This window comes from Bombina bombina, chromosome 6 (genome assembly GCF_027579735.1).
Source record: "Bombina bombina isolate aBomBom1 chromosome 6, aBomBom1.pri, whole genome shotgun sequence".
In the NCBI taxonomy this organism is placed as follows: Eukaryota; Metazoa; Chordata; class Amphibia; order Anura; family Bombinatoridae; genus Bombina; species Bombina bombina.
In genome coordinates, this window is record NC_069504.1 from 344504934 (window position 1) to 344518809 (window position 13876).

The window sequence follows — 13876 nt, forward strand, 5'->3', positions numbered from 1 at the left end:
ATTAAAAACACTTGGGGGTCAATTTACTAAAGTGCGAGCGGACATGATACGATGTAGCATATCATGTCCGCTGTACATCGATAAATTTATAATTGCACCAGAAGTTCTTGTGAATTGCTGGTGCAATACCCCCTCCTGCAGATTCGCAGCCAATCGTATTCGATCAGGTTGATTTCTGTACGCCACCTCAGAGCAGATGGACAGGTTATGGAGCATCTGTGTTTAGACCGCTGCTTCATAACTTCTGTTTCTGGCAAGCCTGTAGGCTCGCTGGAAACACAGGGCATTAAGATCTGTATGGAGCTTGATAAATTGACCCCTTAAACTCAGCAGGTTGTATGAAACTTGTAATAATACATTTGGGTAAACCAAAAGGGAAAAAGTTATTGCCTAATGCTGAAGGTAGCTAACGAGCAAATCTGAACAGACTAGAGTAATAAAAGCTCATTCTATAGCGGAAGCTGAATTATCATTATCATGAGAAATAGAGTGCAATAGTCTAGTTTCGTCTTACCTTATTACTAATATGAATAGTTTTCTCTTTGGTAAAATTGCTACCTATTGAATTGCTAACATGACCTGAAACTGCTAAAGTAAGCAATTAAAAAGAGAGACTATGCTCTCATGTGGATCCCCTGGCGCACGTTTCACAGTTACGCTTTTTCACAGGGGTGCAGTGTCGTATGGCTACCAAGACTATTGGATAAGAGGTGAAACATTGTTGGAGTGCATCCTTGATTGAAATTCAGGAATGAAGGTAGAGTTCAATTTTTTGCATAGATTCAGAACATGTTCATGCACATTACAATTCACCATTAATTGAAGTGTTTAGTGATAGTATAAGTGTGTTGATGACCATATTTCTGAAATTAAATAAACAGTGGCAGTGGTATGTATGAGAGAATGATATAAATAAGTTACCATTACTGCACACAGCTAAATATTTTATTTAGGATAAGAAATTCTTTTGCTGCTACTTCGTTGCAATTTACACAGTTAAGTTGATTTAAAGTAACATGAAACCCATATTTTTTCTTTCATGATTCAGATAGAGAATACAATTTCAAACAACTTTCTAATTTACTTCTATTATCTAATTTGTATCATTATCTTGGTATCATTTGTTGAAGGAGCAGCAATGCACTAATGGTTTCTAACTGAACATATGGGTGAGCCAATCACAATCAATATATATATATGCAGCTACCAATCAACAGCTAGAACCTAGGTTATCTGCTGCTTCTGAGCTTGTCTAGATAAACCTTTCAGCAAAGGATAACAAGAGAAGGAAGCAAATTAAATAATGGAAGTAAATTGGAAAGTTGTTTAAAATTGTATTCTCTATCTGAATCATGAAATAAAATTTTTGGGTTTCATGTCCCTTTAATTGTGCCTATTTCCTAAGCTTGCCTATTTGACAACAAGGTAATAATATTTAGGCAATCCTAGTAATTCACTACTAAAACAATGTATTTGTTTTTTTTCTTCATATTTCTTTATTCAGGTTAAATTAGTTCATAACAAAACTTAGTTAAAGTCATTGCAAAAAAAATAAATAAAAAAATGAGTTGTCGGGTGCGGAGCTTGGCCGTTCAGAGATATGGCCGCGTAGTACAATAGCTCCTAGGCCCTAAGTCCTCAAACCCAGCAGCCATACCCGACCTGAGCCGCAAATATAACCCCACACCAGAGGCGACAGCGCACTGAACTCGGCCCGGCATTCCTTCTGCCGCAAACGCCCCTCATCGTCACCGGACCCGCTCCTAACACCGGGCGGCGCCCGGACCTGGAGGAGAAGATAACACGCGCCTAGGCCTCAGCAATATTAGCTAGCTAGACCCCATCCAGCGAGACACTACGTGGCAGAACAACGGCCGCAGGTGCCCGACAACAACCCCACACGCCAAAACCGACTGCAGCTCTCAGGGCACGACCCACACACCGCGACGGCGAGGTAAGACAGAGTGCACCACAGGCCTCAAGCAGCACCGGCCTCAACCACCCACAGCTCTGCCACATAGCCACCTACCACGGCTCAGGGGAGTGCAGAGACTAGGTGCCCCGAAAGATCACCGGAGTCCTCATTAAGGAGGGGGCACACTCTGACAGATACTGTTTCAAGGGGCATACCTATAAGGCATATAGCGGTCACCGCGCAACACACACACTGTGCACCCCCTGGGGATTCACTCCTATCTCTGCCGCCATCATCAGCCTACCGGTTCACCTGCCCTTAGGGGGGTAAAACAAAAAACAAAACAGACATCAGAGCTTGTGCACTTACACAGCCCCATTAAGGCAGCAACTGTACTCAAGAGACTCTTAAGCTACTCAGGGCAAAAAGACGGCCCACAGGATTGTAATTCTTTGCAAGACACAGGAGTCAAGGCTCAAGTGCCAGCCTAACCCCCTTTATGCTATAATCTTTCTCTCTGGCTCCTACATAAACGGCCAGCCATCATACGCACCAGCCTTTATCACCCTGAAAAGCAGAACATAGGGCAGCAATCCCTTACAGAGAGCAGGGAGGACAAGCTCAAATAATATCACAAACGCCCTTATTTTATTAATCTTATTGCGGGCTCATCACATCACTAAAAGAACAACTGTCCTCTATTCACACCGGCCTCCACCTTACCCCATCAGCATGCCGGGGAAAAAAACAACCAAACTGGACAATATATCACAACCCAGGACCATGCAGCAGTTTTTAAGACAATCTGATCTCACACCAAAGCGTACACAGCAATCCTCAGAAAACAATGTGCCTGCAACTAGCTCACAGCCCAGTACCCAAACTGAGAGCCCAAATCATGATACTATGCAACCAATCACCAGAGAAGACCTTAAAACTTTATGCTCTAAAGAAGACTTCAAAGAAATGCTATCTGAAGTAAAGGGCTGGTATGGTGACCTTAAAAGGGACTTATCAAGGGTGACGCAGAGAGTCACTAACCTAGAAGAGAATCATAATACTACCAGTAATGATATCAACCATATGTCCCGCCTTCTCTACGATCAGGAAGAAACCATACACAATTTACTAGAGAAGGTTGAGGACTTAGACAACAGGGGCAGGAGGAATAATCTGAGAGTTCGAGGAATTCCCGAATCCATACTCCCAGGAGCCCTGGAGGGCTGTCTACAGGCCCTGTTCCGCACGTTAAAAGGAGACGAGAATGCCCCTGAGGTCATTATTGAAAGAGCACACAGGGCCCTTAGGGCCAAACCTCCTCCTAAAGCACCCCCCAGGGACGTTATTCTGAAATTGCTACACTTCAAAGACAAGGAGGACATTCTAAAACATTCACGGCAGAAACAGGAAATTACACATGCAGGCTGCCGCATCCAGATTTTCACAGACTTAAGCCCCACGACACTCCAGAAAAGGAGGGAACTTAACCATATAACTACAGTGCTTCGAGAAAAGAAGATAGCTTACCGGTGGGGGTTCCCGGTCAGCATCATCGCCAATAATGGCAACACCACAGCCATCTACAAAGCTCAAGATGATTTACCTCAGTTTTGTGAGGCCTTACAGATACGCATCCAGACAGAGGACCAGATGAAGGATAGCTCTATACCGGGACCCCCTCCTGGGAGCAGAGGGCGATCTGCATCTACATTTAACACTGAAAGGGGCTTTCACAAACACCCCTCATTAGTGACTGTCGCTGACGATGTGGAGGAACCACATCAACACTTGGACTGCTCGCCCCCACGGCCCAGGCCAGGGGGCAGTTCCTGAATCAAGGCTACAGGTCGTATATAATACACTGTTATCTGTTGAATTATCTTTTCTAATGCTGGGTTTGTTGACGGGGATATTACCCTAATTTGTTAGTTACTTATCCTGTTAGTTAACTGTTAATATTGATTGCTGTTTTTATAGCTCTGCAGAGTAATATCATTTTATACAACTTCAACCTCCATAGCGAGATTGTACTGTTCTCATACCGTGTTTATCTGCATCCTTATCCTTCCTACCTCCCACCCTCCTAATCCCCCCCCCTTTTTTATATCCCTACTCCCTCTCCCTCTACCCCACCTTCTACCTACCACAGTACATAGGACAGAGGAGCCCTTGACACCACACATACCACAGACCGACAGAAGGAGAGAACTCCACAGACCCGACAGTCGCTGCCCGGCCTCCAGCACGCTCGCACACTCACAAACAAACTAAGCACAGTCACAGTGGTCTGGTGCTACCAGGCCGGACCCTTTATATCCCCAAAACATGCAGCCGCGCCCCATTAAATTTATGTCCATCAACGCCAAGGGGCTTAATAGCCCTGAAAAGCGGTCGATCGCTTTCACACAGTTACACAAAGCAGGAGGGGACATTATTTGTATCCAAGAGACTCACTTTAAAAAAGGGAGGGAGCCTAGGTATATTGCACACAGGTACAACACCTTTTATCTAGCATCAGGCTGCTCAAAGAAAGGCGGGGTAGGCATTTTCGTCAAAAACTCGATACCTTTTCAACCAACCAAAGTTTTTAAAGACACTAACGGCTCCTACCTCTTAGTGGTGGGAATCCTATTTAACTCCCACATCACCATAGCCAATGCCTATTTGCCAAACCAAGGCCAACACATTGTGCTCAAACAGCTGACACAGCTGATCCTGGAGCACACAAGAGGTGTACTGCTTCTAGCGGGCGATCTTAATCTACCTCTAGAACCTCACCTGGACACCTCATCAGGGAAAACCACCACACCACACAGAGTAATTAGAAATGTAAACTCACAACTCCGCTCACTAAAATTGAATGACATATGTTGATCTCTACATCCAAACAAGCGGGACTACACCTTCTTTTCATACCCACACCATGTCTACACCAGAATTGACTACCTCATAACAGACCAACTAGGCCTCTCACTGATTGACGACACCAATATACTGCCAATTACCTGGTCAGATCATGCCCCTGTACAATGCGCACTAAACTGGCCGGATGTACCTGTAAAACCCTACATCTGGAGACTTGACGACCATATGTTAGACAACCCTCTACACAAACTGACCATTGACACCACACTACGGCATTACTTCAACGAAAACCCACTAGATGCTCTGCCCACCTCCACGACATGGGAGGCACACAAATGTGTAGCAAGGGGGGAATTCATTAGACTCAAAGCCACAGAAATCAAACAACACAGACAATTCCTTAACTCTTCTTTATCACAGATTAGATACTGGGAATCTGAACTAAAGAAGAACACATCCTCCACCACAATACTAAAGTCCCTGACCACGGTCAAGACCGAACTGAATAACCACCTTATTAAAGAATATCAGAGAAAAGCATCAATGCTACAACAAAAATATTTTGAGATGAACGACAAAATAGGCCCCTCACTAGCCAAAGCGTTGAAACGCAAGCAATTGAACACGCACATTCACTCCCTAAAGGACGCTCTAGGGCACACACAGAAAGATAGCGTAAAAATAGCTGAGACATTCCGACAGTATTATGAAGCATTGTACAATATCACCAACAAAAGCTCACAGCCACGCATTGACAACTATCTTAGGGACATCCAGCTACCTACACTTTCCCAAGAAGACTCAGAACACTTAGACAGACCGATAACAGCCGACGAAATTAAGTTAGCCATTAAGAGTATGCCAAACGGAAAGAGCCCAGGACCTGACAGTTTGGGGGTAAAATATTACAAAGATTTTATCCATCACCTACTAACACCCCTAACACACTTGTTCAACTCACTGCTGACAGAGAGGGGATTCACTGATCAGATGCTAGAGGCTAACATCACCGTTCTACCTAAACAGGGCAAAACTCCAGACAGGCCGGAGAACTTCCGCCCGATCTCACTCCTCAATGTAGACATAAAGATCTATGCCAAGGTATTAGCCAATAGAATCAATAAGATCCTACCTACGCTGATACACCCTGATCAGGTGGGATTCGTGCCCGGCAGAGAAGCACGCGACAACACGCTGAAAGTGTTACAGCTTGTTTCCCACGCACAGCATCAGAACCGGCCTCTCATACTGGTCTCAACAGACGCCGAAAAGGCTTTTGACCGGGTGCATTGGCCTTTTCTGAAAGCGGTACTAATCAAAATGAAGTTTAGCGAAACTTTTGTCAGACAAATATTCACTCTCTATGAAAACCCCTCGGCCAGAGTAAGGGTTAATGGCCTACTTTCAGATAGATTCCACATAAGAAACGGGACCAGGCAGGGCTGCCCGCTCTCACCGATTCTTTTTGCTATCTCAATAGAGGCCTTGGCACAGAAAATTAGAGAGGACCCTCAGATCTCGGGTATCAAAGTCAAATCGAGTACACACAAGTTGGCATTATATGCTGACGATGTCCTCCTCACACTCTCTGACATAGAGACTTCTCTCCCCAGAGTCTTAAACACCTTTAGTGAATACGGCCAATTATCTAACTTCCACCTCAATGTAGCTAAATCTGAGATTCTGAACATTACCTATGACACGGCAGATCTGACCACAGCACTGGACACATGCCCCTTGAGATTACAACAAGACAAGCTTAAATATCTAGGGATATACATTTCCCCAGACGCCCAGATAGTTTTCCAAGAAAACTACAAAAACCTGGAAACCGCACTGACAGCGGACCTATCCAGATGGAAAAACAAATCTATTTCCTGGCTAGGGCGTATAAATGTAGTCAAGATGAACGTGCTACCCAGACTACTCTACATCCTCCAAACGACACCGATTCCCCTCCCAAGGAATTACCTGCAAAAAATCCAAAACCTAATTGAACACTACATCTGGGGAGTTGTCAGACCAAGGGTAGCCAGGAAAACTTTATATTTGCCCAGGGACAGGGGGGGCCTGGGGGTCCCAAACATACTAACATACAAACAGGCAATCACACTAGGCAGACTACTGGACTGGTGCTCTAACGACCCTAACAAAGAATGGGTGCGACTGGACTGTGACATCTTAAACACTAATAACGCAGGCTTAGTTGCCTGGCTACTTGAAAAGGATAGGCCCACAGTCACAACAATGTATCCCTTGCTGACAGACTTCTTCTCTACATGGGACAAGATAATAAATACTACATCTCACTTAACAACTAGATACTCCCCATTAACCGCTATCTATCAGAATGCTGCCCTGCCCTGGAACTTACCTGAGGGCAGCACCACTATAGACACACCCTTGAAAGATTATGTTTTCAGGTCCCTGACTGACGGACATAGGCTCAGAACATTAGCAGACATCTCTGAGGAACAACCTCACCTGACCCTGACCTGGTACTCACACATGCGGATGAACCACTACCTTGCGACACATAAACATAGACCCTGCCTAACTAGAAAACCTACCACTTTTGAGACACTATGCCTAAAAAATACACCGACAGCTCAGGCAGTCTCTCTGCTTTACAAATTGCTTCTATTAGACGACAACCAGACACTTCCTTCCTACACGAAGATGTGGGAAAGAGAATGGCAAACCGAGATAAGCTATGAGGACTGGCAAACTGCTTTCTCAATGACCAAATCAGCCTCAATTTCTATGAGAGTGCAGGAATCCAGCTTCAAATGTATAGCAAGGTGGTACCTCACGCCCAGCAGGCTGCAGAAGATTTACAAACAGGCCTCAGGCAAATGTTGGAGAGACTGCGGGGCAGCTGGCACTCCAACACACATATGGTGGGAATGCCCTAAGCTTGATGAGTATTGGGTCAAAGTCTTCAATCATATAGAACTTGTCCTGGAGAAACCCCTACAGAACAGCCCAAACACTTTGCTATACCTTTCATTGCCCGAACTACCTTGCAAAGCAAACAGGGCCCTATTGTTGGTCATGCTCAATGGAGCCAAACTACTGATCCCAAAACACTGGAAATCCAGCACCACGCCGTCCTTTCAGGAATGGCGAGCACAAGTAGACACACTGCTATATCTAGAGAGATACCATCACCTTCGACAGGGGACTGTAGACACACACGAGATGATGCTGGAGAGCTGGGCAGCACATAAATGACATAAATGACGGACAGAGTGAGACAGGACAGACTGCACCCCAGCCCCCTAACTCCCTTTCCCCCCCCCTCCCCCTACCCCGCCCCTCCACACCGCCCTCTTCCCACCCTCCCTCGTCACCTCCGCCTGCCCCCCACAGGACACACGCAAGTGAGCCTTAAACAACACCAAATAGTGGGCACACAACGCAAAGCCGACTAGGCCTGCACAAACCTCTCTAACCGGTCCAATGAAGACAGCCCCCCCCCCCACCACTTCTTACCTTCTACCCTCTGGTGACCCTATCACATGCTTGCATAACTTGGTGGGAATGGATATCGAGCACCAGGGACACAGCACTAATGGACTCTTGGACTTTCATCACTTAAGTGCTCCTTGAACTATGTTCTAATCCCTTGGTAATCACAGACCACCTGTCATTGAACTGATTAATAATCCTGCAAGCTTGGGGCACCAGCGCTAATACTATATAATTCTTATTTTTTAATATCTTTCTGTTACATTTCACAAGGCTACATTTAAACAACTTTGTATTTACATTTACTCTGGAACAATTGGAAAGCTTGTAAACATTTGAATTTTCTTTAATAAAGCTCTTTTGAAAAAAAAAAAAAGAGTTGTCACAGTGGTTGATCAAATGCTTAGGTATTCAGTGAATAAACACATGATTACAATAGACTGTAAATATCACCAACAAATACACTTTGATCTTAAAAATGTCATAAAATATTACCCAAAAGTTATAGAAAGTAGAAGTAAGAAAATCATTATGGAATCTGAGTGCTGATTATGTGTCATCAGTAGACAAGCAGCAAAATGGGATGACAGCTTGCTGGTGACAACAAGAATGTGCTGGCTTTATTTATGCGGAAGTTGCTAGTTACGTTTTGTATTTTATAATGTTTAGACAATCATTATAAAATTTGCAAATACAATAAATTCTGCCTTATCCTATAATACAATTTATAATAATAATTAGCAAAATAGTTAACAAAGAAATGTGCCATATCATTAGCACCTGCATTGTTTTCCATAACTTAAGGGTTTCATTTCAGTTCAGTTCTCTTTTTTGCAGGCAGTTCTGTTGAAATTACAAGGAAGAAGTTGCTGAGTGAAGAATTTTAAAGTAAAGTAAAGTTTACCACAAAATTCCCTTGTAGTCACATTCCATTATAAATGGACTTTAAGCAGTCAATCAGGACACTAGTTATTTCCTTCCTCAGTTTCAGGAAATTTTACTATGAAATCTTGTGAGAGTTCAGGGAAATCCCATGAGATCACAGTAAAGTTTGAACACAGCAGTAATGAAGCTGATTGGCTGCTTTTTTTTTTTTTTTTTTTTAGTGATTGAGTATAAAGGAACATTTCAGTCAAAATAGAAATGCACATAAATGAATTACATCTTTGAATAGAGACATATTTACAATAAATATTGCATAGGTTACTTTTAGTGCAGTTAATGCTCGAGCAGGAGAATTAAATAGCACTCCACTTGTAATCTAGCACTTAGATGTGGGCGCCAATAGAGATAATAATGCTGTTATAGGCGTTTTCGAAAATTGAGCTTATCCTATATTATAAAAGACAAGTGTTTGTCTGAAGCCGTCATGCGCAGTACAGACAAACACTTGGCCTTAGACAGCTGATCGCACGCGCACCCACCCGACCTCGCACGTGCACCCCTGCAGGGGGAGAGAGAGAGAGAGAGAGAGAGAGAGAGAGAGAGAATAACAACACGGCCCCTGTGAACGGGCGTTATGACTAGTATCAATATAAAAGACATTCCAGACTCATGTAACAAGTTGCCAGTAACCCAGAGGACATCAAGTCTTCTTTTATATTATGTATCTCTTAGGTAGTCATCATTCTGGGATTCTACTGTGACAATCAGACATGTGTAAGAGAAAAACTACCACAAATCTTGGCTAATCTTGTATAATTACTATATTTAAAATGACATAAGTGCCATATGCCTAGCAGACCATGATTTATAAGGGTAGGTTGATTCCATGATGCCTTCCCATCTTTATAGTGCCCAAATATTTTATTTATAAGTTTGGTTGCCTATTGGGGGTGCGTGGCCCCTTCACATGCTCTTGGCTTCTTGTTGTGATAAAGATATGAGGCAAATATTTATTGGGGATGAAGGGGCAGACTATTTGCTAGTGCCTAGAGAAGCATAATTGTATATATACGATTGACGGGCATAAAATGCAAACAATAAACATCTCTAGAACAATAAAAGTGTTTCCTTTTGACTCATTGCCACCTCTCAGATATTTTAGTGTACTGTAAATATTCAAACATTAGTGTAAACACTCAGACTTGGCGATGCCCTTTTCAGCTAATATATCTGAATCAGCCAATGGGTGGCTTTTGTGTCTATCACAGAGTGAGTGACCTGAGAGATCTACAGTAATCATCTGTTTATGCTTTGTGTTGGTTTCTTATATTTTCTGTTTCTCCCTTTGTCAGGTTTGGAAGTCACTAAATAATAAAAAATCTGTTTTCATTGTACCAAAGAACTGCTTCAAATATAATGCTTTAACATATAACATATACTTACAAGGAGACATAGATTTCTCTAGCACTTAGTTTCAACTTTAGTTAAGACTAACATTTGAAAGGCCTCTCTGGTGAGATAAATCTCTCACAAGTCCTATGATATTTTATAAATCAAGTGAACATAATGGAGAATATCGACCAATAGATATTAAAAGTATGAGATTCTTTCCCTGGTATGAAAAATACCTCCTACAAATTATTATTTAAAAAATTTGATGTGTGCCTTTATATTTAACATAATACAGATAGGCAAATTATATTGTAGTCATTTATTTTTGCACACCTACCTTCTTTAAGGTCGCTCTTTTCTTTAGAATCCGCACTCACAATTGAAACTTCATCTTTGATTACTTTATTATCAACAATTACCGTGTGCTTTGTTTGTTCTGTTTGAGTGACAGTTTTTTCACCTTTTCCGTCTTGCCATTTTACCTGGACCCCAGTCTTGACTGTCTGAGTTGTAATCTCAGTTCTACTGCCACCTGCTACTTGAACAGTCTTTTGTTGTCCAGTGAAAGTAGATCCTGGAATATAAAAAGAAAGACTTTGTCTAGCCTAGAGAATTGATAGAGCGGCATGTTTTGACAAGCTTTTTTAAGAGCTAAATTTAGATGTCTGAAACAGAGAGAGGATTGTCTGCAGCTTTTTTAGTCTTTGTAACAGGTGTCTTGTAACACTCTTTGGTGGCAGATATTTTCATAGATTCTATGCAGTGATTAGAAACTAATTCAGCCTGGTCTTAAATATTTCTGAAAGATACCACTAACCCTAGCGTTGCGGAATCTGTTGGCGCTCTACAAATAACTGATAATAAAAATAATAACCATGTGAACTTTGTTGACAGAATGGATGACTAAAATTAGCTGTGAGGAGGTGGTATACTTGTTAGTAAAAGCCAAAAATCATTAGTTAGCTGGTTATAAATCTAAGCTGTATTTTTCTTTTTTCATTGATCTGAAAAAGAGATACTGAAGCAAGCAATAGCATCTATCTATCTATCTATCTATCTATCTGTCTGTCTGTCTGTCTATCTATCTACATATATATAAATATAAATATATATATATATATATATATATATATATATATATATATATATATATACACACACACACACACACCTTTGAGCTCTTCCCAACCCAACACAATTTTATATACCTATACGCGTTTTATATACTTTTATTGTAGCCTTAACACTTTACTTCAGGTGTCCAGTTGAACTTTTTGAACGCTGTTATGAATTGTGTTTGAACACAACTTATAACTCACCACTTGGCTGAGCTATAAATTAAAAGTGTGCTTTAAAATATGTCTGCCGCGCTAACATTCTCTTGTAATTCTTGTTTTACCATGAACTTTTAATATCAGATTGTGCGCTCTTCTTAGTGTGGGCCAACTATATTGATAGTTCACCCTTAGCTATCAATAGTGCTCCCCTGCTCTGGGCCAATATGTGTTACTTTAAAAGTTATCCTATGTTCACTTATTTATTTGAGATTTCTAACATATTTGTGTGATAACAAAACATTGAATAAAAATATAGTTAAAGTTTAGGGTGTTTTAAGATATTGATCTGTTCAACTCCAAATAGATTACTACTAGGTTCCAATAAATACAACTTAACTGTCCTCTGTTCAGTAAAGATGCCCCTTAAAAGGATATTAAATAGTGCTCCTTTGGTAAAAACAAATATGCAATGATTTCTATTAAGTATAAACAACTGTTTATTACAACAATGAAACAGACTGTTTAACCTCCCTTTAATAAGCATAGGATGGTAACTCTAGAAGTAACCATCAGTCTCCTCATGTACTAACTTGTAGTTGGAGGCAATAAGCCTGCAGGTCCATGACTTTTGCAACTCTAGTATTAGTTTCTGGGAATAGGCGCTGTGTTTGAACCTTTATATGCCTGACTGCTAATGTTCTAAAGGTAATCCCTAAAATGTAATCAACCTAGCACATATTTATTTGAAATATGTTTTTCAGTAGGGTCCTAAAGTCTGAGTCCATTATCAGTTGTTACTTATAATTTGACAATACATTTTTTTAACAATCATTTTTGTATTTGTGACAATCATTTTATTTTATTTGCTTTATGTGAAATTGCCATTTATATCAATGTACTCTTCACACACAATTTGCATATACATTTTCAAAACTTTTTCGACACTATGGGCCAGATTATGAGTGCAGCGCTAACAGTTATGCGCAAACGAAAACGGGTTTATCGCAGGTGTTTGCGCACGTCGGGTGTAGCACTTGTATTACAAGTTGAAAGCAAACGTGATTGCTTGACCGCAATTGAATTTTACGCGTCATGATAGCTCATCCTCATTTGGCAAACCAAACAAATATACTGTGTATTTACTGTAAATATTTGACATTTCAATGTTCTGCACATAGCAGAATATGTTCTATGTATTTATAAATAGATATTTTTATATATATATATATATATATATATATATATATATATATATATATATATATATATATATATATATATATATCTGTACATATCCATACCTTTTTATACTCCATTGACTCCTATGGGGGAATACATTAACAAACACACAATATCCTAACTCTGGCTTTTTGCGTGCATCGGGTTATCGCACAAGCCAAAACATTTACTTCTAGTTAGCGTGCGAGTGTTAAATACCACTCCACTTGTAATCTGGCCCTATATATTTAATTTAAAGGTAAAATTCTAGCATTCGTGTGAGTTGCATTTGTTCTTAGTGATTAACAGCTGATTATAATTCTATTTGTATAGTCTTGCTAATATTACTTCTACAAGTGCTCCATTTAAGGCTGTTGAAGAAAGACAATAGTTAAAATAACCTTTTGTAAATGTTAAAGAAGATCAGTGAAGCAATTTGAGGACAAGTTGTTCTCCTAAGGACTAACAGCTTTCAAAGCAGCTAAGTTAAATATTTATAAAAAAAGCAGTACAACACACACTGAAGAGATTTGACATTTAATAATTTTCATCCAAAGCAAGACTAGGCAGGCCTAAAGTGATCACACCATCAGAATACCAGTATATGAAGCTGATATCATTATGGAATAGAACAGCATCTGCCTCCACAATTCAAGCTTAGTTGAACAAGGAATGTCCTACCCACTAAACAGAAGTCATCACAGTTAAAAGATTACTTGCAAAGTATACATTTCATGAGAGATTAGTTATCTCTGAACTACTTTTTCATTGAAAAAAGTCAAGTCTAAATATTTAGCATGAACCAACAATTCAGACTTTACAGTGCAAGGCTGGAAAAAAAGTTCTGTTTACT

General features: G+C 40.8%; 1 protein-coding gene across 7 annotated transcripts in view; it reads right to left on the bottom strand.

Annotated features, from left to right (window-relative positions):
- Nucleotides 1-13876, bottom strand: part of MYBPC1 (myosin binding protein C1) — a 262117-nt gene that overhangs the window by 204802 nt on the left and 43439 nt on the right. For all 7 annotated transcript variants that reach the window (XM_053716989.1, XM_053716988.1, XM_053716992.1 and 4 more), the window contains exon 2: nt 10866-11102. In XM_053716989.1, the coding sequence (XP_053572964.1) occupies nt 10866-11102 (237 nt within the window). The remainder of the gene's footprint in view (nt 1-10865; nt 11103-13876) is intronic.